General features: G+C 45.7%; 1 protein-coding gene across 1 annotated transcript in view; it reads right to left on the reverse strand.

The window, feature by feature from the left end:
- Positions 1–1275: 1275 nt before the first annotated feature.
- Positions 1276–26715, reverse strand: part of LOC124031367 (thrombospondin-type laminin G domain and EAR repeat-containing protein-like) — a 40643-nt gene continuing 15203 nt past the window's right edge. The window contains exons 7-11 of the mRNA XM_046342504.1: positions 25327–25516; positions 17388–17620; positions 3559–3737; positions 2951–3052; positions 1276–1508 (exon numbers count right to left, since the gene is read on the reverse strand). Coding sequence (XP_046198460.1) covers positions 1355–1508; positions 2951–3052; positions 3559–3737; positions 17388–17620; positions 25327–25516 — 858 coding nt within the window. The 3' untranslated portion in view covers positions 1276–1354. The remainder of the gene's footprint in view (positions 1509–2950; positions 3053–3558; positions 3738–17387; positions 17621–25326; positions 25517–26715) is intronic.

Consider the following 26715-nt stretch of genomic DNA (forward strand, 5'->3'; position numbering starts at 1 on the left):
CTATACAGTAACATGCTATACAGTAACATGCTATACAGTAACATGCTATACAGTAACATGCTATACAGTAACATGCTATACAGTAACATGCTATGCAGTAACATGCTATACAGTAACATGCTATTCAGTAATATCAAAGCTCTGGCTCTGTGCTTCACAGATCGGGGTTTTGACTGACAGACGTCATAGACTTGAGCACTGTGTGCAACAAAGATCTTTCCCCCAGCCCTCCAGCTAATTGGGCAACTTTAGCAAATGTTTTGTTGACTGAGCGATGCAGTAAATTACAAGGACTCTATGTATTTTAGAAGTTGAAATGTTGCAGATTATAATAAATATGGGTTAGGGTTAGGGTTATGTTACCGTTAATATATTATCATAAATATGTATATATTCCTGCTTCCAACCAATCACCTTTCAGCCATGTTTATGTGCACCCTACATACAATCACTTTTTAAAATTTATTTTATTTTACGCCCTTAACCACTGCGCCACCCGGGAGGCCCCCGACCAATCACTTTTTATGTATAAACCCACCTCCACCCCTCCAGTACCCTGGACATTGAATAAGGTTCTGGTACTGACCTGTATATACAACCACTCCAGGACCCTGGACATTGAATAAGGTTCTGACCTGTATATACAACCACTCCAGGACCCTGGACATTGAATAAGGTTCTGGTACTGACCTGTATATACAACCACTCCAGGACCCTGGACATTGAATAAGGTTCTGGTACTGACCTGTATATACAACCACTCCAGGACCCTGGACATTGAATAAGGTTCTGGTACTGACCTGTATATACAACCACTCCAGGACCCTGGACATTGAATAAGGTTCTGGTACTGACCTGTATATACAACCACTCCAGTACCCTGGACATTGAATAAGGTTCTGGTACTGACCTGTATATACAACCACTCCAGTACCCAAGTGGCGAATAAACTTTGAAACTTGTCCCTCTTATAGTGTAAGTTGTTTACAAACCAACGTCACACATTCCTTCCCTCATTTTCCACAATCTCATGATGCTGCAACATCTCTCTCGTCGTTTTAAAAGCAGGATTCTCTCCCACAGCCTGGATTTCCGACACAACTGGGGAGACAATTACAGTTCTGTCTGCCTTTCTTTCTGTGTCTGTCTGTCGGCCATTCTGTCTGTCCGTCTGTCTGCCTTTGTCTGTCTGTCGGTCTGTCTGCCTTTGTCTGTCTGCTTTTCTGTTGGTCTGCCTGCCTGCCAGTCTGTCCAGCAACACTAGAAAAGCTGTAATTCATTCCCCTTCCATTTTTCCACCAGACCATGTTTCTCTAACTGGCTCAGATCGTGGAGCGTCAGGAACAGTGAGGAATCAGTACGTCTTCAGTCTGAAGACTTTAGACAGGGGAGAGGTGGCACTAGAATAGACGAGAAAGGATCCTGCTGTGGTATTGAAATATTCCCAGTCCGTACAGCCGATGGTTGGGAGCCGGTGGATAGGGACAAATCCCTCATATCCCTGCCACCTGGAGGGACAAGCACAGCAGGATATAGGTCAAACTATTTATGTTTTCAATAAAACTTTATATTAATTAAAGTCCTTTGAGTCATTTACCACACTGTAAGGACTTTTAACACAATAAAATGCCAGTGTTAAACACGGTTTAAAGAGTACCTCACCTGTATATAACACTGTTTAAAGAGTACCTCACCTGTATATAACACTGTTTAAAGAGTACCTCACCTGTATATAACACTGTTTAAAGAGTACCTCACCTGTATATAACACTGTTTAAAGAGTACCTCACCTGTATATAACACTGTTTAAAGAGTACCTCACCTGTATATAACACTGTTTAAAAGAGTACCTCACCTGTATATAACACTGTTTAAAGAGTACCTCACCTGTATATAACACTGTTTAAAGAGTACCTCACCTGTATATAACACTGTTTAAAGAGTACCTCACCTGTATATAACACTGTTTAAAGAGTACCTCACCTGTATATAACACTGTTTAAAGAGTACCTCACCTGTATATAACACTGTTTAAAGAGTACCTCACCTGTATATAACACTGTTTAAAGAGTACCTCACCTGTATATAACACTGTTTAAAGAGTACCTCACCTGTATATAACACTGTTTAAAGAGTACCTCACCTGTATATAACACTGTTTAAAGAGTACCTCACCTGTATATAACACTGTTTAAAGAGTACCTCACCTGTATATAACACTGTTTAACAGAGTAACACTCACCTGTATATAACACTGTTTAAAGAGTACCTCACCTGTATATAACACTGTATATAACACTGTTTAAAGAGTACCTCACCTGTATATAACACTGTTTAAAGAGTACCTCACCTGTATATAACACTGTTTAAAGAGTACCTCACCTGTATATAACACTGTTTAAAGAGTACCTCACCTGGTTTAACACTGTTTAAAGAGTACCTCACCTGTATATAACACTGTTTAAAGAGTACCTCACCTGTATATAACACTGTTTAAAGAGTACCTCACCTGTATATAACACTGTTTAACAGAGTACCTCACCTGTTTATATAACACTGTTTAAAGAGTACCTCACCTGTATATAACACTGTTTAAAGAGTACCTCACCTGTATATAACACTGTTTAAAGAGTACCTCACCTGTATATAACACTGTTTAAAGAGTACCTCACCTGTATATAACACGGTTTAAAGAGTACCTCACCTGTATATAACACTGTTTAAAGTATATAACACTGTTTAAAGTACCTCACCTGTATATATATAACACTGTTTAAAGAGTACCTCACCTGTATATAACACTGTTTAAAGAGTACCTCACCTGTATATAACACTGTTTAACAGAGTACCTCACCTGTATATAACACTGTTTAAAGAGTACCTCACCTGTATATAACACTGTTTAAAGAGTACCTCACCTGTATATAACACTGTTTAAAGAGTACCTCACCTGTATATAACACTGTTTAAAGAATACGAGGTTCCATCGTGAGAATTGGCCACAACAAGGAACTTCTCTTCACCCACCGAGAAGAATTCCCAGTCCACCGCACTGCAAAGATTAAACCACAGTGGAGTGTTTGGTGTGCACCAGGTGTGTACCTGGTGTGTACCAGGTGTGTACCAGGTGTGTACCAGGTGTGTACCAGGGGTGTACCAGGGGTGTACCAGGGGTGTACCAGGGGTGTACCAGGTGTGTACCAGGGGTGTACCAGGGGTGTACCAGGTGAGTACCAGGTGTGTACCAGGTGTGTACCAGGTGTGTACCAGGTGTGTACCAGGGGTGTACCAGGGGTGTACCAGGGGTGTACCAGGGGTGTACCAGGGGTGTACCAGGTGAGTACCAGGTGTGTACCAGGGGTGTACCAGGGGTGTACCAGGGGTGTACCAGGAGTGTACCAGGTTTGTTGTTCATGTGTCTGACGCATCGCTCCAAAGGGATTAAGTTGTTTAAATTGAATTGGAGAGCGGACAAAGAGGTAAAGAATACGTTGTAAAGGACAACACAAGGCTTCTATAGAGAACTGAATGCCCTCTGGTGTGGCTCAGTGGACTAACCTGTTTGTGACGATGTCCTGGAACTTAACGAAGGTCTGTGTGATCACGTTCAGTTCGTAGATGGTTGAGTTGATGTTGTAGTGACTAGGGCCTCTCTCGTTCAGTTTCTGGCCGTTAGCCACCGCCAGGAAGTACCGATCCTTGACCTGGAACATCTCCCAGTCCGTCGCTCCCACCGTCTGCAGGGGTCATAGGTTAGGGGTCAAGGAGAAGGTTCAAGGTCAGTAAAAAAAAACATCCCAGAAATGTTCCATACACACAAAAGCGTATTTCTCTCACATGTGCATACATGTGTTGACATCCATGTTAGTGAGCATTTCTCCTTTACCAAGATAATCCATCCACCTGACAGGTGTGGCATATCAAGAAGCTGATTAAACAGCATGATCATTACACAGGTGCACCCTGTGCTGGAGACAATAAAAGGCCACTATAAAATGTGCAGTTTTGTCACACAGCACAATGCCACAGATGTGTAAAGTTGAGGGAGCGAGCAACCATAGACCATGTGTAGGGCGTTGTGTGGGCAAGCGGCTTGCTGATGTCAACATTGTGAACAGAGTGGCCCATGGTGGGGTTATGGTGTGGGCAGGCATAAGCTACAGACAACGAACACAATTGCATTTAATCAATGGCAATTTGAATGCAGAGATGAGATCTTGAGGCCCATTGTCGTGCCATTCAACCACCGCCATCACCTCATGTTTCAGTATGATAATGCACAGCCCCATGTTGAAAGGATCTGGACACAATTCCTGGAAGCTGAAAATGTCCCAGTTCTTCCATGGCCTGTATACTCAGACATGTCACCCATTGAGCATGTTTGGGATGCTCTGGATCGACCTGTATGACAGCGTGTTCCAGTTCCTGTCAACATCCAGCAACTTCACACAGCCATTGAAGAGGAGTGGGACAACATTCTACAGGCCACAATCAACAGCTTGATCAATCAACAACCTGATCAATCAACAGTCTGATCAATCAACAACCTGATCAATCAACAGCCTGATCAATCAACAGCCTGATCAATCAACAGCCTGATCAATCAACAACCTGATCAATCAACAGTCTGATCAATCAACAGCCTAATCAATCAACAGCCTGATCAATCAACAGCCTGATCAATCAACAGCCTGATCAATCAACAGCCTAATCAATCAACAGCCTAATCAATCAACAGCCTAATCAATCAACAGCCTGATCAATCAACAGCCTGATGAGGCAAATGGTGGTCACACCAGATACTGATTGTTTTACTGTGAATGTCAAGTCATCCCCCGCTCCTCCCCTCCGGCGTTGCCGGGATACTAACCACCAGTCCTGGGATCCATCATTACGCACACCTGGACTCCATTACCTCACGTATTAGCTCCCCTGTACCTGGCCCTCCGTTAGGTTCTTTCCCCAGTCAGCATTGTGTTTCATGTCTGTACACTACTGGTGTTTGTTCTGTTGTTCCACGTTCCGTTTATTACTAAACTCACCACCTTGTTTTCTGACTCCCAGCGTCTACGTGACAGAGAAGGAGATGTGTCGCGCCGCTTGAGACAAATCCTTTTCACACCAGATACTGACTGGTTTTCTGATCCAACTCCCTACTTTTAAAAAAAGTAAGAAATCCATAGATTAGGGCCTAATAAATTAATTTCAAATGACTGATTTCCTTATATGAACTGTAACTCAGTAAGATCTTAGAAATTGTTGCATGTTTCGTTAATATCTTTGTTCAGTACAGTTCTGAGTTAACATTCGCTCAGATTCAGACAACGACGGAGATCGGGCATATCCTGGAGAAGAAACAGCTTGAGTAATGATTGGTGGTTTCATCATGTGGTTATGTACAGGACATCTAGTCTGTCTGCCAGGAGGACTAGAGTAACCTTCTGTAGCTCAGTTGGTAGAGCATGGCGCTTGTAACGCCAGGGTAGTGGGTTCGATCCCCAGGACCACCCATACGTAGAATGTATGCACACATGACTGTAAGTCGCTTTGGATAAAAGCGTCTGCTAAATGGCATATATTATTATATTATTATTATTATAACAGTCTGATGTCATAAAGCTGTGAAGTCTCTGTCTGAGGGGAGAACTAGAGTAACAGTCTGATGTCATAACGCTGTGAAGTCTCTGTCTGAGGGGAGAACATTTACATTTACATTTAAGTCATTTAGCAGACGCTCTTATCCAGAGCGAACTAGAGTAACAGTCTGATGTCATAAAGCTGTGAAGTCTCTGGCTGCATACCAAATGGCACCCTAATCCATATATATTAGTGCACTAGTTTTGACCCGGGCTCATGGGGAATGTAGGGGTTTAAAAGTGCTATTTGGGATGTACCTTCTTTGACCCACCCAAAATAACTTGTCAAAACAGCCATGATGGCTTCAAGCGTAACTCACCGGGCTGGAATTTCCCCCGAGCTCAGACACCAAACGTCTTTCTGATGTCTAACATCTACCGACTACAGTCTACTGTTGATGTGTACACAGGATGATAAGTGATTTAACTTTGTACTTCACTCATTAATTATACCCTGCTTGCTTTCAAACCGCACAGCAGAGGTAGAGGTCTATTGATACATCCTTCTATAGGCAGCTTTAAGACTCCCAGGTGACTCCCAGTCCCAGGTGGCACCCTAGTCCCTATGAGCCCTGGTCAAACGTAATGCACTTATATAGGGAATAGGGCACGTTTGGGACACAGACCTAGAACCACAACAGCCTTCTGTTGGACAGCAGTCAAGGAAACTATTTTCTCCTAGAGCATTAAACGGTCACAACAGACTGAAACCATCGAAGAAACACCCCCCACAGAGCCATAAACACAGAGCTGTGTGTTTTAGAGAGTGATATTTTAGAGAGTAATATCTTCGAGAGTGATTGTGATTGCACTGAGTCAACAGGTATAGAGCAGGAGGTGAAACACTGTCTGTACGTTTGTCATGTATACTAAATGCCATCTATCATCTCTGTATTCAAAGGATCAGCGCTAGGTCGGAGGTAGCTAGGTCAGGGGCAGCTAGCCAAGCTAGGTCGGGGGCAGCTAGGTCGGGGGCAGCTAGCCAAGCTAGGTCGGGGGCAGGTAGGTCGGGGGCAGCTAGGTCGGGGGCAGCTAGCCAAGCTAGGTCGGAGGCAGCTAGGTCAGGGGCAGCTAGCCAAGCTAGGTCGGGGGCAGCTAGGTCGGGGCAGGTAGCCAAGCTAGGTCGGAGGCAGCTAGGTCAGGGGCAACTAGCCAAGCTAGGTCGGGGGCAGCTAGGTTGGGGGCATCTAGCCAAGCTAGGTCGGGGGCAGGTAGCCAAGCTAGGTCGGGGGCAGCTAGGTCGGGGGCAGCTAGCCAAGCTAGGCCGGGGCAGCTAGGCCGAGGGCAGCTAGGCCGGGGGCAGCTAGCCAAGCTAGGTCGGGGGCAGCTAGCCAAGCTAGGTCGGGGGCAGCTAGGTCGGGGGCAGCTAGCCTAGCTAGGTCGGGGGCAGCTAGGTCGGGGGCAGCTAGCCAAGCTAGGTCGGGGGCAGCTAGGCCGGGGGCAGCTAGGTCGGGGGCAGCTAGCCTAGCTAGGTCGGGGCAGCTAGGCCGGGGCAGCTAGGTCTAGGCCGGGGGCAGCTAGGTCGGGGGCAGCTAGGCCGGGGGCAGCTAGGTCGGGGGCAGCTAGCCTAGCTAGGTCGGGGGCAGCCAAGTCGGGGGCAGCTAGCCTAGCTAGGTCAGGGGCAGCTAGGCCGCATATTCCATTTCAGTTAACATTAATAAACCCGTTCAGAGATCAGGTTCATACCTGTTTGTCTATGGCCGGATAAGATCAATTTCCTAAGAGGGATTCAACTTAATTTATTCCTTTTGAGTTTACAATCATTTATATTTTCTATGAGTAACAATGTGGGGAGCTCCACACAGCTGATGATTCTATCATAAAGAAAGCTACAGGGTATCGACTCTGAGTCGAGCCTTGATTTATCCAGGCTTCTTATCGTGATGAGCAAGACTAAGAAGTAAACCTCTGAGTCTGCATGATGTTATTTCTGTGTGGTGAAGTCAGTCTGCCCTCTAATGCCCTGCAGCGTGTCTGACTGACTGAGGTTACAGCTGGAGACAAGGTTCACAGCCAGAGGAGCTGAGTATCTTCCCACCTCCCAGATTATTCCTTCTCCTTTTCATCTCTCTTCCTCTCTCCTCCTCCATCCTCTCCTCTCTCCTCCTCTCTTCTCTCTCCTCCTCCTCTCTCCACCTCCTCCTCTTTCCTCTCTCCTCTTCCTCCTCTCCACCTCTCTCCTCTCTCCACCTCCTCTCTCCTCTTTCCACTCTCCTCCTCTCTCCTTCTCTCTCCTCCTCCTCTTTCCTCTCTCCTCCTCTCTCCTCTCTCCACCTCCTCTCTCCTCCATCCACTCTCCTCCTCTCTCCTCTCTCTTCCTCCTCTCTCCTCTATCCACTCTCCTCCTCCATCCTCTCCTCTCTCCACCTCCTCTCTCCACTCTCCACTCTCCACTCTCCACTCTCTCTCCTCCTCTATCCTTCTCTCTCCTCCAGCCAAGAGGTAACTCATCTCCCATAAATAGTGCTGAGGATTTACTGTTTTCTGAGTTCGGTTACAGTTTTTGAAAAATAATCACGTTTTTTAATTTTCGGTTTCGATGTATTCATTCACAATAAATGCGTTATTTGGGTTCGATGCTGCAACAACACAGAATAAAACAATTGATGGTAGTTGACTGCCCATCACTGTCACTTCATAAGGCTCCCATCATTAATAAAACCCCAATTGATGGTAGTTGACTGCCCATCACTGTCACTTCATAAGGCTCCCATCATTAATAAAACAATTGATGGTAGTTGACTGCCCATCACTGTCACTTCATAAGGCTCCCATCATTAATAAAACCCCAATTGATGGTAGTTGACTGCCCATCACTGTCACTTCATAAGGCTCCCATCATTAATAAAACAATTGATGGTAGTTGACTGCCCATCACTGTCACTTCATAAGGCTCCCATCATTAATAAAACCCCAATTGATGGTAGTGACTGCCCATCACTGTCACTTCATAAGGCTCCCATCATTAATAAAACCCCAATTGATGGTAGTTGACTGCCCATCACTGTCACTTCATAAGGCTCCCATCATTAATAAAACCCCAATTGATGGTAGTTGACTGCCCATCACTGTCACTTCATAAGGCTCCCATCATTAATAAAACCCCAATTGATGGTAGTTGACTGCCCATCACTGTCACTTCATAAGGCTCCCACCATTAATAAAACAATTGATGGTAGTTGACTGCCCATCACTGTCACTTCATAAGGCTCCCATCATTAATAAAAACCCAATTGATGGTAGTGACTGCCCATCACTGTCACTTCATAAGGCTCCCATCATTAATAAAACCCCAATTGATGGTAGTTGACTGCCCATCACTGTCACTTCATAAGGCTCCCATCATTAATAAAACCCCAATTGATGGTAGTTGACTGCCCATCACTGTCACTTCATAAGGCTCCCATCATTAATAAAAACCCAATTGATGGTAGTTGACTGCCCATCACTGTCACTTCATAAGGCTCCAATCATTAATAAAACCCCAATTGATGGTAGTTGACTGCCCATCACTGTCACTTCATAAGGCTCCCATCATTAATAAAACCCCAATTGATGGTAGTTGACTGCCCATCACTGTCACTTCATAAGGCTCCCACCATTAATAAAACAATTGATGGTAGTTGACTGCCCATCACTGTCACTTCATAAGGCTCCCATCATTAATAAAACCCCAATTGATGGTAGTGACTGCCCATCACTGTCACTTCATAAGGCTCCCATCATTAATAAAACCCCAATTGATGGTAGTTGACTGCCCATCACTGTCACTTCATAAGGCTCCCATCATTAATAAAACCCCAATTGATGGTAGTTGACTGCCCATCACTGTCACTTCATAAGGCTCCCATCATTAATAAAACCCCAATTGATGGTAGTTGACTGCCCATCACTGTCACTTCATAAGGCTCCCATCATTAATAAAACCCCAATTGATGGTAGTTGACTGCCCATCACTGTCACTTCATAAGGCTCCCATCATTAATAAAACCCCAATTGATGGTAGTTGACTGCCCATCACTGTCACTTCATAAGGCTCCCATCATTAATAAAACCCCAATTGATGGTAGTTGACTGCCCATCACTGTCACTTCATAAGGCTCCCATCATTAATAAAACAATTGATGGTAGTTGACTGCCCATCACTGTCACTTCATAAGGCTCCCATCATTAATAAAACAATTGATGGTAGTTGACTGCCCCTCACTGTCACTTCATAAGGCTCCCATCATTAATAAAACAATTGATGGTAGTTGACTGCCCCTCACTGTCACTTCATAAGGCTCCCATCATTAATAAAACAATTGATGGTAGTGACTGCCCATCACTGTCACTTCATAAGGCTCCCATCATTAATAAAACCCCAATTGATGGTAGTTGACTGCCCATCACTGTCACTTCATAAGGCTCCAATCATTAATAAAACCCCAATTGATGGTAGTTGACTGCCCATCACTGTCACTTCATAAGGCTCCCATCATTAATAAAACCCCAATTGATGGTAGTTGACTGCCCATCACTGTCACTTCATAAGGCTCCCATCATTAATAAAACCCCAATTGATGGTAGTTGACTGCCCATCACTGTCACTTCATAAGGCTCCCACCATTAATAAAACAATTGATGGTAGTGACTGCCCATCACTGTCACTTCATAAGGCTCCCATCATTAATAAAACCCCAATTGATGGTAGTTGACTGCCCATCACTGTCACTTCATAAGGCTCCCATCATTAATAAAACCCCAATTGATGGTAGTTGACTGCCCATCACTGTCACTTCATAAGGCTCCCATCACTAATAAAACCCCAATTGATGGTAGTTGACTGCCCATCACTGTCACTTCATAAGGCTCCCATCATTAATAAAACCCCAATTGATGGTAGTTGACTGCCCATCACTGTCACTTCATAAGGCTCCCATCATTAATAAAACCCCAATTGATGGTAGTTGACTGCCCATCACTGTCACTTCATAAGGCTCCCATCATTAATAAAACCCCAATTGATGGTAGTTGACTGCCCATCACTGTCACTTCATAAGGCTCCCATCATTAATAAAACAATTGATGGTAGTTGACTGCCCATCACTGTCACTTCATAAGGCTCCCATCATTAATAAAACAATTGATGGTAGTTGACTGCCCCTCACTGTCACTTCATAAGGCTCCCATCATTAATAAAACAATTGATGGTAGTTGACTGCCCCTCACTGTCACTTCATAAGGCTCCCATCATTAATAAAACAATTGATGGTAGTGACTGCCCATCACTGTCACTTCATAAGGCTCCCATCATTAATAAAACCCCAATTGATGGTAGTTGACTGCCCATCACTGTCACTTCATAAGGCTCCAATCATTAATAAAACCCCAATTGATGGTAGTTGACTGCCCATCACTGTCACTTCATAAGGCTCCCATCATTAATAAAACCCCAATTGATGGTAGTTGACTGCCCATCACTGTCACTTCATAAGGCTCCCACCATTAATAAAACAATTGATGGTAGTTGACTGCCCATCACTGTCACTTCATAAGGCTCCCATCATTAATAAAACCCCAATTGATGGTAGTGACTGCCCATCACTGTCACTTCATAAGGCTCCCATCATTAATAAAACCCCAATTGATGGTAGTTGACTGCCCATCACTGTCACTTCATAAGGCTCCCATCATTAATAAAACCCCAATTGATGGTAGTTGACTGCCCATCACTGTCACTTCATAAGGCTCCCATCATTAATAAAACCCCAATTGATGGTAGTTGACTGCCCATCACTGTCACTTCATAAGGCTCCCATCATTAATAAAACCCCAATTGATGGTAGTTGACTGCCCATCACTGTCACTTCATAAGGCTCCCATCATTAATAAAACCCCAATTGATGGTAGTTGACTGCCCATCACTGTCACTTCATAAGGCTCCCATCATTAATAAAACAATTGATGGTAGTTGACTGCCCATCACTGTCACTTCATAAGGCTCCCATCATTAATAAAACAATTGATGGTAGTTGATCACTGTCACTTCATAAGGCTCCCATCATTAATAAAACAATTGATGGTAGTTGATTCACTGTCACTTCATAAGGCTCCCATCATTAATAAAACAATTGATGGTAGTGACTGCCCATCACTGTCACTTCATAAGGCTCCCATCATTAATAAAACCCCAATTGATGGTAGTTGACTGCCCATCACTGTCACTTCATAAGGCTCCAATCATTAATAAAACCCCAATTGATGGTAGTTGACTGCCCATCACTGTCACTTCATAAGGCTCCCATCATTAATAAAACCCCAATTGATGGTAGTTGACTGCCCATCACTGTCACTTCATAAGGCTCCCATCATTAATAAAACCCCAATTGATGGTAGTTGACTGCCCATCACTGTCACTTCATAAGGCTCCCACCATTAATAAAACAATTGATGGTAGTGACTGCCCATCACTGTCACTTCATAAGGCTCCCATCATTAATAAAACCCCAATTGATGGTAGTTGACTGCCCATCACTGTCACTTCATAAGGCTCCCATCATTAATAAAACCCCAATTGATGGTAGTTGACTGCCCATCACTGTCACTTCATAAGGCTCCCATCATTAATAAAACCCCAATTGATGGTAGTTGACTGCCCATCACTGTCACTTCATAAGGCTCCCATCATTAATAAAACCCCAATTGATGGTAGTTGACTGCCCATCACTGTCACTTCATAAGGCTCCCATCATTAATAAAACCCCAATTGATGGTAGTTGACTGCCCATCACTGTCACTTCATAAGGCTCCCATCATTAATAAAACCCCAATTGATGGTAGTTGACTGCCCATCACTGTCACTTCATAAGGCTCCCATCATTAATAAAACAATTGATGGTAGTTGACTGCCCATCACTGTCACTTCATAAGGCTCCCATCATTAATAAAACAATTGATGGTAGTTGACTGCCCCTCACTGTCACTTCATAAGGCTCCCATCATTAATAAAACAATTGATGGTAGTTGACTGCCCCTCACTGTCACTTCATAAGGCTCCCATCATTAATAAAACAATTGATGGTAGTGACTGCCCATCACTGTCACTTCATAAGGCTCCCATCATTAATAAAACCCCAATTGATGGTAGTTGACTGCCCATCACTGTCACTTCATAAGGCTCCAATCATTAATAAAACCCCAATTGATGGTAGTTGACTGCCCATCACTGTCACTTCATAAGGCTCCCATCATTAATAAAACCCCAATTGATGGTAGTTGACTGCCCATCACTGTCACTTCATAAGGCTCCCACCATTAATAAAACAATTGATGGTAGTTGACTGCCCATCACTGTCACTTCATAAGGCTCCCATCATTAATAAAACCCCAATTGATGGTAGTGACTGCCCATCACTGTCACTTCATAAGGCTCCCATCATTAATAAAACCCCAATTGATGGTAGTTGACTGCCCATCACTGTCACTTCATAAGGCTCCCATCATTAATAAAACCCCAATTGATGGTAGTTGACTGCCCATCACTGTCACTTCATAAGGCTCCCATCATTAATAAAACCCCAATTGATGGTAGTTGACTGCCCATCACTGTCACTTCATAAGGCTCCCATCATTAATAAAACCCCAATTGATGGTAGTTGACTGCCCATCACTGTCACTTCATAAGGCTCCCATCATTAATAAAACCCCAATTGATGGTAGTTGACTGCCCATCACTGTCACTTCATAAGGCTCCCATCATTAATAAAACCCCAATTGATGGTAGTTGACTGCCCATCACTGTCACTTCATAAGGCTCCCATCATTAATAAAACAATTGATGGTAGTTGACTGCCCATCACTGTCACTTCATAAGGCTCCCATCATTAATAAAACAATTGATGGTAGTTGACTGCCCTCACTGTCACTTCATAAGGCTCCCATCATTAATAAAACAATTGATGGTAGTTGACTGCCCCTCACTGTCACTTCATAAGGCTCCCATCATTAATAAAACAATTGATGGTAGTGACTGCCCATCACTGTCACTTCATAAGGCTCCCATCATTAATAAAACCCCAATTGATGGTAGTTGACTGCCCATCACTGTCACTTCATAAGGCTCCAATCATTAATAAAACCCCAATTGATGGTAGTTGACTGCCCATCACTGTCACTTCATAAGGCTCCCATCATTAATAAAACCCCAATTGATGGTAGTTGACTGCCCATCACTGTCACTTCATAAGGCTCCCACCATTAATAAAACAATTGATGGTAGTTGACTGCCCATCACTGTCACTTCATAAGGCTCCCATCATTAATAAAACCCCAATTGATGGTAGTTGACTGCCCATCACTGTCACTGTCATCATTAATAAAACAATTGATGGTAGTTGACTGCCCATCACTGTCACTTCATAAGGCTCCCATCATTAATAAAACAATTGATGGTAGTTGTCACTTCTGCTCCCATCATTAATCACTGTCACTTCATAAGGCTCCCATCATTAATAAAACAATTGATGGTATGACTGCCCATCACTGTCACTTCATAAGGCTCCCATCATTAATAAAACCCCAATTGATGGTAGTTGACTGCCCATCACTGTCACTTCATAAGGCTCCAATCATTAATAAAACCCCAATTGATGGTAGTTGACTGCCCATCACTGTCACTTCATAAGGCTCCCATCATTAATAAAACCCCAATTGATGGTAGTTGACTGCCCATCACTGTCACTTCATAAGGCTCCCACCATTAATAAAACAATTGATGGTAGTTGACTGCCCATCACTGTCACTTCATAAGGCTCCCATCATTAATAAAACCCCAATTGATGGTAGTTGACTGCCCATCACTGTCACTTCATAAGGCTCCCATCATTAATAAAACAATTGATGGTAGTTGACTGCCCATCACTGTCACTTCATAAGGCTCCCATCATTAATAAAACAATTGATGGTAGACTGCCCCTCACTAAGGCTCCCATCATTAATCAATTGATGGTAGTTGACTGTCACTTCATAAGGCTCCCATCATTAATAAAAAACAATTGATGGTAGTGACTGCCCATCACTGTCACTTCATAAGGCTCCCATCATTAATAAAACCCCAATTGATGGTAGTTGACTGCCCATCACTGTCACTTCATAAGGCTCCCATCATTAATAAAACCCCAATTGATGGTAGTTGACTGCCCATCACTGTCACTTCATAAGGCTCCCATCATTAATAAAACCCCAATTGATGGTAGTTGACTGCCCATCACTGTCACTTCATAAGGCTCCCACCATTAATAAAACAATTGATGGTAGTTGACTGCCCATCACTGTCACTTCATAAGGCTCCCATCATTAATAAAACCCCAATTGATGGTAGTGACTGCCCATCACTGTCACTTCATAAGGCTCCCATCATTAATAAAACCCCAATTGATGGTAGTTGACTGCCCATCACTGTCACTTCATAAGGCTCCCATCATTAATAAAACCCCAATTGATGGTAGTTGACTGCCCATCACTGTCACTTCATAAGGCTCCCATCATTAATAAAACCCCAATTGATGGTAGTTGACTGCCCATCACTGTCACTTCATAAGGCTCCCATCATTAATAAAACCCCAATTGATGGTAGTTGACTGCCCATCACTGTCACTTCATAAGGCTCCCATCATTAATAAAACCCCAATTGATGGTAGTTGACTGCCCATCACTGTCACTTCATAAGGCTCCCATCATTAATAAAACAATTGATGGTAGTTGACTGCCCATCACTGTCACTTCATAAGGCTCCCATCATTAATAAAACAATTGATGGTAGTTGACTGCCCATCACTGTCACTTCATAAGGCTCCCATCATAATTTATTCACAACACTTTACTTCACATGATGATGATTATTTCATTAATAAAACCCCAATGATGCTCGTGACTGCCCATTTCTGCATATCACTTATTAATAAACCATTGTTTATTCACAATACACTACTTTAATAAAGTAACGTATTGTGTATTGTCTTCCCCTATGGGATTATTCTGAAGAAGTCCATTGAAACGTCAATCATTTAAACTTGTCTAATAAAACGATGTATTTTCAACGGTGAGCCTTTTCCTGTCCAAAGCTGTTGTGTATATTACATTGAAACGTCAATCATTTAAACTTGTCTAATAAAACGATGTATTTTCAACGGTGAGCCTTTTCCTGTCCAAAGCTGTTGTGTATATTACATGCTGAAACGTCAATCATTTAAACTTGTCTAATAAAACGATGTATTTTCAACGGTGAGCCTTTTCCTGTCCAAAGCTGTTGTGTATATTACATTGAAACGTCAATCATTTAAACTTGTCTAATAAAACGATGTATTTTCAACGGTGAGCCTTTTCCTGTCCAAAGCTGTTGTGTATATTACATTGAAACGTCAATCATTTAAACTTGTCTAATAAAACGATGTATTTTCAACGGTGAGCCTTTTCCTGTCCAAAGCTGTTGTGTATATTACATTGAAACGTCAATCATTTAAACTTGTCTAATAAAACGATGTATTTTCAACGGTGAGCCTTTTCCTGTCCAAAGCTGTTGTGTATATTACATTGAAACGTCAATCATTTAAACTTGTCTAATAAAACGATGTATTTTCAACGGTGAGCCGTTTCCTGTCCAAAGCTGTTGTGTATATTACATTGTTTAATTTCATGACTGTTTATTTTATTCAAAGTTATCATCTATCTCATCTCTGCTCAGGAAGTAGCAGCCAGCCATCTACCGCTGTGCTCCCCAAAGACTCCTGCTTCAGGCTGGCTAGCTATATAGCTGGCTAGCTGCCTGGCTGGCTACTGGCTAGCTAGCTGGCTGGATGGCTAGATGGCTGGCTAGCTGGCTGGCTGGCTGCATAGCTGGCTAGCTGACTGGCTAGCTGGCTAGCTGCCTGCTGTCCTACCAAATCCACAGTAATTCTTCACAGTAGATAAGGAATACTTTTAACACTGCCAAATAACAAGTATCAATCAATTAGATGTATTGTCAATCAATTAGATGTAATCAACCGCTCTCTATCCCTTTCATGTCTCTCTTCCTCTGTGTGTCTGCCGGCCTCTTGGCAAGAACCAATGAGGACAGGCAGCTGTAGACACAATGGTTTCAGGTCATTGTAGTTCATTACCACTTTTATTGCACTTAAAGCTACCATATGTACGTTTTTGGGCGACCTGACCAAATTCACATAGAAATGTGAATTATAGATCTTTGCATGCAGTTGAAAGCATGTCTAATAACAGTAGATCTGTGCTATTTATATACTTCCTGCTCTGAAGTTAAGTTTTTGTGGCTTTCACTTTTAAATAGCTGAATATACAATTTTTTGGTTAGGGAAAATATATTTTGCTGCGGTTTAGATGGTACAATGATTCTCCACAAAATTACTGCTAACTGAAATTAGGCAAACGATTACAATTTTAGCAAAGAGGAAATGACGGAGCGATTTCTGCATAGTGAATCTTTAACTATAAGGAGTTGGACAACAGAGAAAAAATATCTCTAGAGAAACGGCACAAACTGTGAATTGAGCAGTAAAACCCAGAACTAAACGGAATTTTAAAATGAACTGGTAACTTTCCCCAAATCCCCCAGGTTTTTCCAGAAATCCCAATTGGACAATTCTCTTGATTTCATTATTATTTTCTTGCTTCTTTCTTCTAAATTCCAGGGGAAACTTCCAACCGGGATTTTGCAGCCCTAGCTATGCCTCGTAGCTACTAACTGGACCATCTCACCTTGATGTATTGAAATGGCTGGAACATTCCTCCCAGCCAGATGTATATGGTGGAGTTGATGCTGGTGGATATTCCATCGAAAGTGTTGGCCACCACCAGGAAGTGGTATGGGCCCACGGAAAAGAACTCCCAGTCGTAGGCCCCATGAGTCTCGAGGGTCTGATTCACCTCAAACACCTTGGTCCCTGGGTTCCACCGGTAAATCACACTGTCGATGTTGTGATTGTTGTCACCTATAAAATACACGGACGGGATTGTTTACCACAGCACAAACTGTACCTTTCAACCTTTCATCAAGACAAAAAATATGGCCAATAGTGTCAGGGGGGTTAGCATTTTATATCATACCCCAAGACATGCTAACCTCTCACCATTACAATAACAGGGGAGGTTAGCATTTTATATCATACCCCCAAGACATGCTAACCTCTCACCATTACAATAACAGGGGAGGTTAGCATTTTATATCATAGCCCCAAGACATGCTAACCTCTCACCATTACAATAACAGGGGAGGTTAGCATTTTGTATACTACCCCCAAGACATGCTAACCTCTAACCATTACAATAACAGGGGAGGTTAGCATTTTATATCATACCCCCAAGACATGCTAACCTCTCACCATTACAATAACAGGGGAGGTTAGCATTTTATATCATACCCCAAGACATGCTAACCTCTCACCATTACAATAACAGGGGAGGTTAGCATTTTATATACTACCCCAAGACATGCTAACCTCTAACCATTACAATAACAGGGGAGGTTAGCATTTTATATCATACCCCAAGACATGCTAACCTCTAACCATTACAATAACAGGGGAGGTTTGCATTTTATATCATACCCCCAAGACATGCTAACCTCTCACCATTACAATAACAGGGGAGGTTAGCATTTTATATCATACCCCCAAGACATGCTAACCTCTCACCATTACAATAACAGGGGAGGTTAGCATTTTATATACTACCCCCAAGACATGCTAACCTCTAACCATTACAATAACAGGGGAGGTTAGCATTTTATATCATACCCCCAAGACATGCTAACCTCAAACCATTACAATAACAGGGGAGGTTAGCATTTTATATCATACCCCGAGACATGCTAACCTCTCACCATTACAATAACAGGGGAGGTTTGCATTTTATATACTACCCCCAAGACATGCTAACCTCTAACCATTACAATAACAAGGAAGGTTAGCATTTTATAACATACCCCCAAGAAATGCTAACCTCTCACCATTACCAATAACAGGGGAGGTTAGCATTTTATATCATACCCCCAAGATATGCTAACCTCTCACCATTACAATAACAGGGGAAGTTAGCATTTTATATCATAGACATGCTAACCTCTCACCACTACAATAACAGGGGAGGTTAGCGTTAGTCTACATTTTAACATTATAGTCATGGTATCAGTCTACATTTTAACCTCATAGTCATTGTATCAGTCTACAGAGCTCACTGTCCCACTACTGTTGGAGCCCCCTGTCCAACTACTGTTGGAGCCCCCTGTCCCACTACTGTTGGAGCCCCCTGTCCCACTACTGTTGGAGCCCCCTGTCCCACTACTGTTGGAGCCCCCTGTCCCACTACCGTTGGAGCTCCCTGTCCCACTACTGTTGGAGCTCCCTGTCCCACTACTGTTGGAGCTCCCTGTCCCACTACTGTTGGAGCTCCCTGTCCCACTACTGTTGGAGCTCCCTGTCCCACTACTGTTGGAGCTCCCTGTCCCACTACTGTTGGAGCTCCCTGTCCCACTACTGTTGGAGCCCCTGTCCCACTACTGTTGGAGCCCCCTGCCCCTGTCCCACTACTGTTGGAGCTCCCTGTCCCACTACCGTTGGAGCTCCCTGTCCCACTACTGTTGGAGCTCCCTGTCCCACTACTGTTGGAGCTCACTGGCCCACTACTGTTGGAGCTCACTGTCCCACTACTGTTGGAGCTCACTGTCCCACTACTGTTGGAGCTCACTGTCCCACTACCGTTGGAGCCCCCTGCTGTCCCACTACTGTTGGAGTCCCACTACCCCTGTCCCCTACTGGACTGTCCCACTACTTGGAGCTCCCTGTCCCACTACTGTTGGAGCTGTCCCCCTGTCCCACTACTGTTGGAGCTCCCTGTCCCACTACTGTTGGAGCTCACTGTCCCACTACTGTTGGAGCTCACTGTCCCACTACTGTTGGAGCTCCCTGTCCCACTACTGTTGGAGCTCACTGTCCCACTACTGTTGGAGCTCACTGTCCCACTACTGTTGGAGCTCACTGTCCCACTACTGTTGGAGCTCACTGTCCCACTACTGTTGGTGCTCACTGTCCCACTGCTGTTGGAGCTCCCTGTCCCACTACTGTTGGAGCCCCCTGTCCCACTACTGTTGGAGCCCCCTGTCCCACTACTGTTGGAGCTCACTGTCCCACTCCTGTTGGAGCTCCCTGTCCCACTACTGTTGGAGCTCCCTGTCCCACTACTGTTGGAGCTCCCTGTCCCACTACTGTTGGAGCCCCTGTCCCACTACTGTTGGAGCTCCCTGTCCCACTACTGTTGGAGCTCCCTGTCCCACTACTGTTGGAGCTGGAGCCCTGTCCCACTACTGTTGGAGCCCCTGTCCCACTACTGTTGGAGCCCCTGTCCCACTACTGTTGGAGCTCCCTGTCCCACTACTGTTGGAGCTCCCTGTCCCACTACTGTTGGAGCGCCCTGTCCCACTCCTGTTGGAGCTCACTGTCCCACTACTGTTGGAGCTCACTGTCCCACTACTGTTGGAGCTCACTGTCCCACTACTGTTGGAGCTCCCTGTCCCACTGCTGTTGGAGCTCACTGTCCCACTACTGTTGGAGGCCCCTGTCCCACTACTGTTGGAGCTCCCTGTCCCACTACTGTTGGAGCTCCCTGTCCCACTACTGTTGGAGCCCCCTGTAACAAAACTGAATGTAACACCATAGGTCCTATAATGTTACTGGTCGACCAACAACACCTCCTTACTTCTTGTGACATTTTAGGATGTTTAGCTGAAGCTGAATTGTCAGCATTTATTTTCTTGTGTGGCCATAACTCAACAGCGTGAGCCAATAGGCAGGATGTATGCTTTGAGCCAATAGGCAGGGTATATGCTTTGAGCCATTAGGCAGGGTATATGCTTTGAGCCAATAGGCAGGGTTTATGCTTTGAGCCAATAGAAACGGTATATGCTTTGAGCCAATAGGCAGGGTATATGCTTTGAGCCAATAGGCAGGGTATATGCTTTGAGCCAATAGGCAGGGTATATGCTTTGAGCCAATAGGCAGGGTTTATGCTTTGAGCCAATAGGCAGGGTTTATGCTTTGAGCCAATAGGCAGGGTTTATGCTTTGAGCCAATAGGCAGGGTATATGCTTTGGCCAATAGGCAGGGTATATGCTTTGAGCCAATAGGCAGGGTATATGCTTTGAGCCAATAGGCAGGGTATATGCTTTGAGCCAATAGGCAGGGTTTATGCTTTGAGCCAACAGGCAGGATTTATGCTTTGAGCCAATAGGCAGGGTATATGCTTTGAGCCAATAGGCAGGGTTTATGCTTTGAGCCAATAGGCAGGATTTATGCTTTGAGCCAATAGGCAGGGTATATGCTTTGAGCCAATAGAAATGCTTTGAGCCAATAGGCATATGCTTTGAGCCAATAGGCAGGGTTTATGCTTTGAGCCAATAGGCAGGGTTTATGCTTTGAGCCAATAGGCAGGGTATATGCTTTGAGCCAATAGGCAGGGTTATGGGTATATGCTTTGAGCCAATAGGCAGGGTTTATGCTTTGAGCCAATAGGCAGGGTTTATGCTTTGAGCCAATAGGCAGGGTATATGCTTTGAGCCAATAGGCAGGGTATATGCTTTGAGCCAATAGGCAGGGTATATGCTTTGAGCCAATAGGCAGGGTTTATGCTTTGAGCCAATAGGCAGGGTTTATGCTTTGAGCCAATAGGCAGGATTTATGCTTTGAGCCAATAGGCAGGGTATATTATTTGAGCCAATAGGCAGGGTATATGCTTTGAGCCAATAGGCAGGGTATATGCTTTGAGCCAATAGGCAGGTATATGCTTTGAGCCAATAGGCAGGGTTTATGCTTTGAGCCAATAGGCAGGATTTATTCTTTAAGCCAATAGGCAGGGTATATGCTTTGAGCCAATAGGCAGGGTTTATGCTTTGAGCCAATAGGCAGGATTTATGCTTTGAGCCAATAGGCAGGGTATATGCTTTGAGTCAATAGAAACGGTATATGCTTTGAGCCAATAGGCAGGGTTTATGCTTTGAGCCAATAGGCAGGGTTTATTCTTTGAGCCAATAGGCAGGGTTTATTCTTTGAGCCAATAGGCAGGGTTTATTCTTTGAGCCAATAGGCAGGGTATATGCTTTGAGCCAATAGAAACGGTATATGCTTTGAGCCAATAGGCAGGGTTTATGCTTTGAGCCAATAGGCAGGGTTTATTCTTTGAGCCAATAGGCAGGGTTTATTCTTTGAGCCAATAGGCAGGGTTTATGCTTTGAGCCAATAGGCAGGGTTTATTCTTTGAGCCAATAGGCAGGGTTTATTCTTTGAGCCAATAGGCAGGGTTTATTCTTTGAGCCAATAGGCAGGGTTTATTTTTTGAGCCAATAGGCAGGGTATATGCTTTGAGCCAATAGGCAGGGTTTATGCTTTGAGCCAATAGACCTTTCCCTCCACCTCTAGACCCCTCCACCCTAGACCCCTCCTCCTCTAGACCCCTCCTCCTCCCCTCCTCCTCTAGACCCCTCCACCTCTAGACCCCTCCACCTCTAGACCCCTCCACCTCTAGACCCCTCCACCCCTCCTCCCCTCCACCTCTAGACCCCTCCTTCCCTCCTTCCCTCCACCTCTAGACCCCTCCACCTCTCCTTCCCTCCTTCTCTAGACCCCTCCAACTCTCCTTCCCTCCACATCTAGACCCCTCCATCTCTCCTTCCCTCCACCTCTCCTCCCCTCCACCTCTCCTTCCCTAAACCTCTAGACCCTTCCCTCCACCTCTCCTTCCCTCCACCTCTAGACCCCTCCACCTCTCCTTCCCTCCACATCTAGACCCCTCCAACTCTCCTTCCCTCCACCTCTCCTTCCCTCTACCCCTCCTTCCCTCCGCCTCTCATTCCCTAAACCTCTAGACCCTTCCCTCCACCTTCCCTCCACCTCTCCTTCCCTCCACCTCTAGACCCCTCCAACTCTAGACCCTTCCCTCCACCTCTCCTTCCCTCCACCTCTCGACCCCTCCACCTCCAGACCCTTCCCTCCACCTCTAGACCCCTCCACCTCTCCTTCCCTCCACCTCTAGACCCCTCCATCTCTCCTTCCCTCCACCTCTAGACCCCTCCACCTCTAGACCCTTCCCTCCACCTCTCCTTCCCTCCACCTCTCCTTCCCTCCACCTCTCCTTCCCTCCACCTCTCCTTCCCTCCACCTCTCCTTCCCTAAACCTCTAGACCCTTCCCTCCACCTCTCCTTCCCTCCACCTCTCCTTCCCTCCGCCTCTCCTTCCCTAAACCTCTAGACCCTTCCCTCCACCTTCCCTCCACCTCTCCTTCCCTCCACCTCTAGACCCCTCCAACTCTAGACCCTTCCCTCCACCTCTCCTTCCCTCCACCTCTAGACCCCTCCACCTCCAGACCCTTCCCTCCACCTCTAGACCCCTCCACCTCTCCTTCCCTCCACCTCTAGACCCCTCCACCTCTCCTTCCCTCCACCTCTAGACCCCTCCACCTCTAGACCCTTCCCTCCACCTCTCCTTCCCTCCACCTCTCCTTCCCTCCACCTCTCCTTCCCTCCACCTCTCCTTCCCTCCACCTCTCCTTCCCTCCACCTCTAGACCCCTCCACCTCTAGACCCCTCCACCTCTCCTTCCCTCCACCTCTCCTTCCCTCCACCTCTCCTTCCCTCTACCTCTCCTTCCCTCCACATCTAGACCCCTCCACCTCTCCTTCCCTCCACCTCTCCTTCCCTCCACCTCTCCTTCCCTCCACCTCTCCTTCCCTCCACCTCTCCTTCCCTCCACCTCTCCTTCCCTCCACCTCTCCTTCCCTAAACCTCTAGACCCTTCCCTCCACCTTCCCTCCACCTCTCCTTCCCTCCACCTCTCCTTCCCTCCACCTCTCCTTCCCTCCACCTCTCCTTCCCTCCACCTCTCCTTCCCTCCACCTCTCCTTCCCTCCACCTCTAGACCCCTCCACCTCCAGACCCTTCCCTCCACCTCCAGACCCTTCCCTCCACCTCTAGACCCCTCCACCTCTCCTTCCCTCCACCTCTAGACCCCTCCCCTCCACCTTCCCTAGACCCTTCCCTCCACCTCTCCTTCCCTCCACCTCCTCCCCTCCACCTCTCCTTCCCTCCATCTCTCCTTCCCTCCTCCACCTCTCCTTCCCTCCACCTCTCCTTCCCTCCACCTCTCCTTCCCTCCACCTCTAGACCCCTCCAACTCTAGACCCTTCCCTCCACCTCTCCTCCCCTCCACCTCTAGACCCCTCCTTCCCTCCACCTCTAGACCCCTCCACCTCTAGACCCATCCATCTCTCCTTCCCTCCACCTCTAGACCCCTCCACCTCTAGACCCCTCCACCTCCAGACCCTTCCCTCCACCTCTAGACCCCTCCACCTCTCCTTCCCTCCACCTCTAGACCCCTCCACCTCTCCTTCCCTCCACCTCTAGACCCCTCCACCTCTAGACCCCTCCACCTCTAGACCCCTCCACCTCTCCTTCCCTAAACCTCGAGACCCTTCCCTCCACCTCTCCTTCCCTCCACCTCTCCTTCCCTCCACCTCTCCTTCCCTCCACCTCTCCTTCCCTCCACCTCTCCTTCCCTCCAACTTTCCTTCCCTCCACCTATCCTTCCCTCCACCTCTCCTTCCCTCCACCTCTCCTTCCCTCCACCTCTAGACCCCTCCACCTCTCCTTCCCTCCACCTCTAGACTCCTCCACCCCTCCTTCCCTCCACCTCTAGACTCCTCCACCCCTCTATTTCTCTTTCCCTCCACCCCTCCTTCCCTCCACCTCTAGACCCCTCCACCCCTCCCTTCCCTCCACCTCTCCCTTCACTTCTCCCTTCCCCTCTCCTCTCCTTCCCTCCCCCTCTCCCTTCCCTCCACCCCTCCTCTCCTTCCCTCCACCTCTCCTCTCCTTCCCTCCACCTCTCCCTCCCTCCATCTCTCCTCTCCTTCCCTCACCCTCTCCCATCCCTTCCCTCCACCTCCCTCCCTTCTCCTTCCCTCCACCTCTCTCCCTTCTCCTTCCCTCCACCTCTCTCCCTTCTCCTTCCCTCCACCTCTCTCCCTTCCCTCCCCTTCCCTTCCCTCCACCTCTCCCCCTTCTCCTTTCCTCCACCTCTCCCCCTTCTCCTTCCCTCCACCTCTCCCCCCTTCTCCTTCCCTCCACCTCTCCCTTCCCATCCTGTGAAGTTATAGTGTTCCCTGTCTTTCATTGATCAAAGCTCAAAAGACCCATAAAGGAGCCATAAAGGAGCGCTTTTCATGGATCTAACAAGACATCTAACAGTTAAATCAGAGCAACCCCACATCAGCACAGCCTGTACACCTGCAGCAGCCGGCACTCTGCCAGCACTCTGCCAGCACGTAGAAGCCCGCAGCCCCTTGTTAGAGCAGTGATGCCAGCAGAGAAACTGTGGACTGAGAGAAGTCAGGGAGGTATTCTTGGTTGGGCAAATCTTACTGGTCTTTAAACATTCTATTGTAATTGGCTGAGCACAATCTTAGCCTGGGATTATTGGTGGAATTTAAATCCTTTTCTCCCATAATCCTTCCAAAGTTTACAACACAGTCGTAATTGGCAGACAGACTGCAATTGTACCCTCGCCTGTTGTCTCTTAGCTGGCCATCACATACAACATTTAGTTCTGAGTTCTGAGATGACCTGTTCTGTGATTTGCCATTGGGGTACATTACCTCGTCTGTGATTGGCCACAGCCAGGAAATGTTGTTCCTGTATGCTGAAGGCCTCCCAGTCCAGAGCACTGTGTGTCTCTATGGTCTGATAAGGTAGAAACATTAACTTCCTGTTGCTCCACTTGTAGATCACTGACTCCTCCCACTCCTCGCCAGGCTGGCCCTTGGAGTTAGCCACTGCTAGGAACATCTGTAACAGGAGGACAATCAAATCATATCAAATTTTATTTGTCACATGAACTCACAGTGAAATGCTGAATACAACAGGTGTAGTAGACCTTACAGTGAAATGCTGAATACAACAGGTGTAGTAGACCTTACAGTGAAATACTGAATACAACAGGTGTAGTAGACCTTACAGTTAAATACTGAATACAACAGGTGTAGTAGACCTGACAGTGAAATGCTGAATACAACAGGTGTAGTAGACCTTACAGTGAAATGCTGAATACAACAGGTGTAGTAGACCTTACAGTGAAATACTGAATACAACAGGTGTAGTAGACCTTACAGTTAAATACTGAATACAACAGGTGTAGTAGACCTCACAGTGAAATGCTGAATACAACAGGTGTAGTAGACCTCACAGTGAAATGCTGAATACAACAGGTGTAGTAGACCTTACAGTGAAATGCTGAATACAACAGGTGTAGTAGACCTTACAGTGAAATGCTGAATACAACAGAGGTACAGTGAAATGCTGAATACAACAGGTGTGTAGAGTGAAATGCTATATACAGGGGTACAGTGAAATGCAATAATTACAACAGAGGTACAGAGTCAATGTGGAGACTATATACAGGGTATTACGGTACAGAGTCAATGTGGAGGCTATATACAGGGTATTACGGTACAGAGTCAATGTGGAGACTATATACAGGGTGTTACGGTACAGAGTCAATGTGGAGACTATATACAGGGTATTACGGTACAGAGTCAATGTGTAGGCTATATACAGGGGGTACTGGTACTAAGTCAATGTGGAGGCTATATACAGGGGGTACTGGTACTAAGTCAATGTGGAGGCTATATACAGGGGGTACTGGTACTAAGTCAATGTGGAGGCTATATACAGGGGGTACCGGTACTAAGTCAATGTGGAGGCTATATACAGGGGGTACTGGTACTAAGTCAATGTGGAGGCTATATACAGGGGGTACTGGTACTAAGTCAATGTGGAGGCTATATACAGGGGGTACTGGTACAAGTCAATGTGGAGGCTATACTACAGGGGGTACCGGTACAGAGTCAATGTGGAGACTATATACAGGGGGTACCGGTACAGAGTCAATATGGAGGCTATATACAGGGGGTACCGGTACAGAGTCAATGTTGAGGCTATATACAGGGGGTACCGGTACAGAGTCAATGTGGAGGCTATATACAGGG

The sequence above is a fragment of the Oncorhynchus gorbuscha genome, linkage group LG01 (genome assembly GCF_021184085.1).
Source record: "Oncorhynchus gorbuscha isolate QuinsamMale2020 ecotype Even-year linkage group LG01, OgorEven_v1.0, whole genome shotgun sequence".
NCBI lineage: Eukaryota > Metazoa > Chordata > Actinopteri > Salmoniformes > Salmonidae > Oncorhynchus > Oncorhynchus gorbuscha.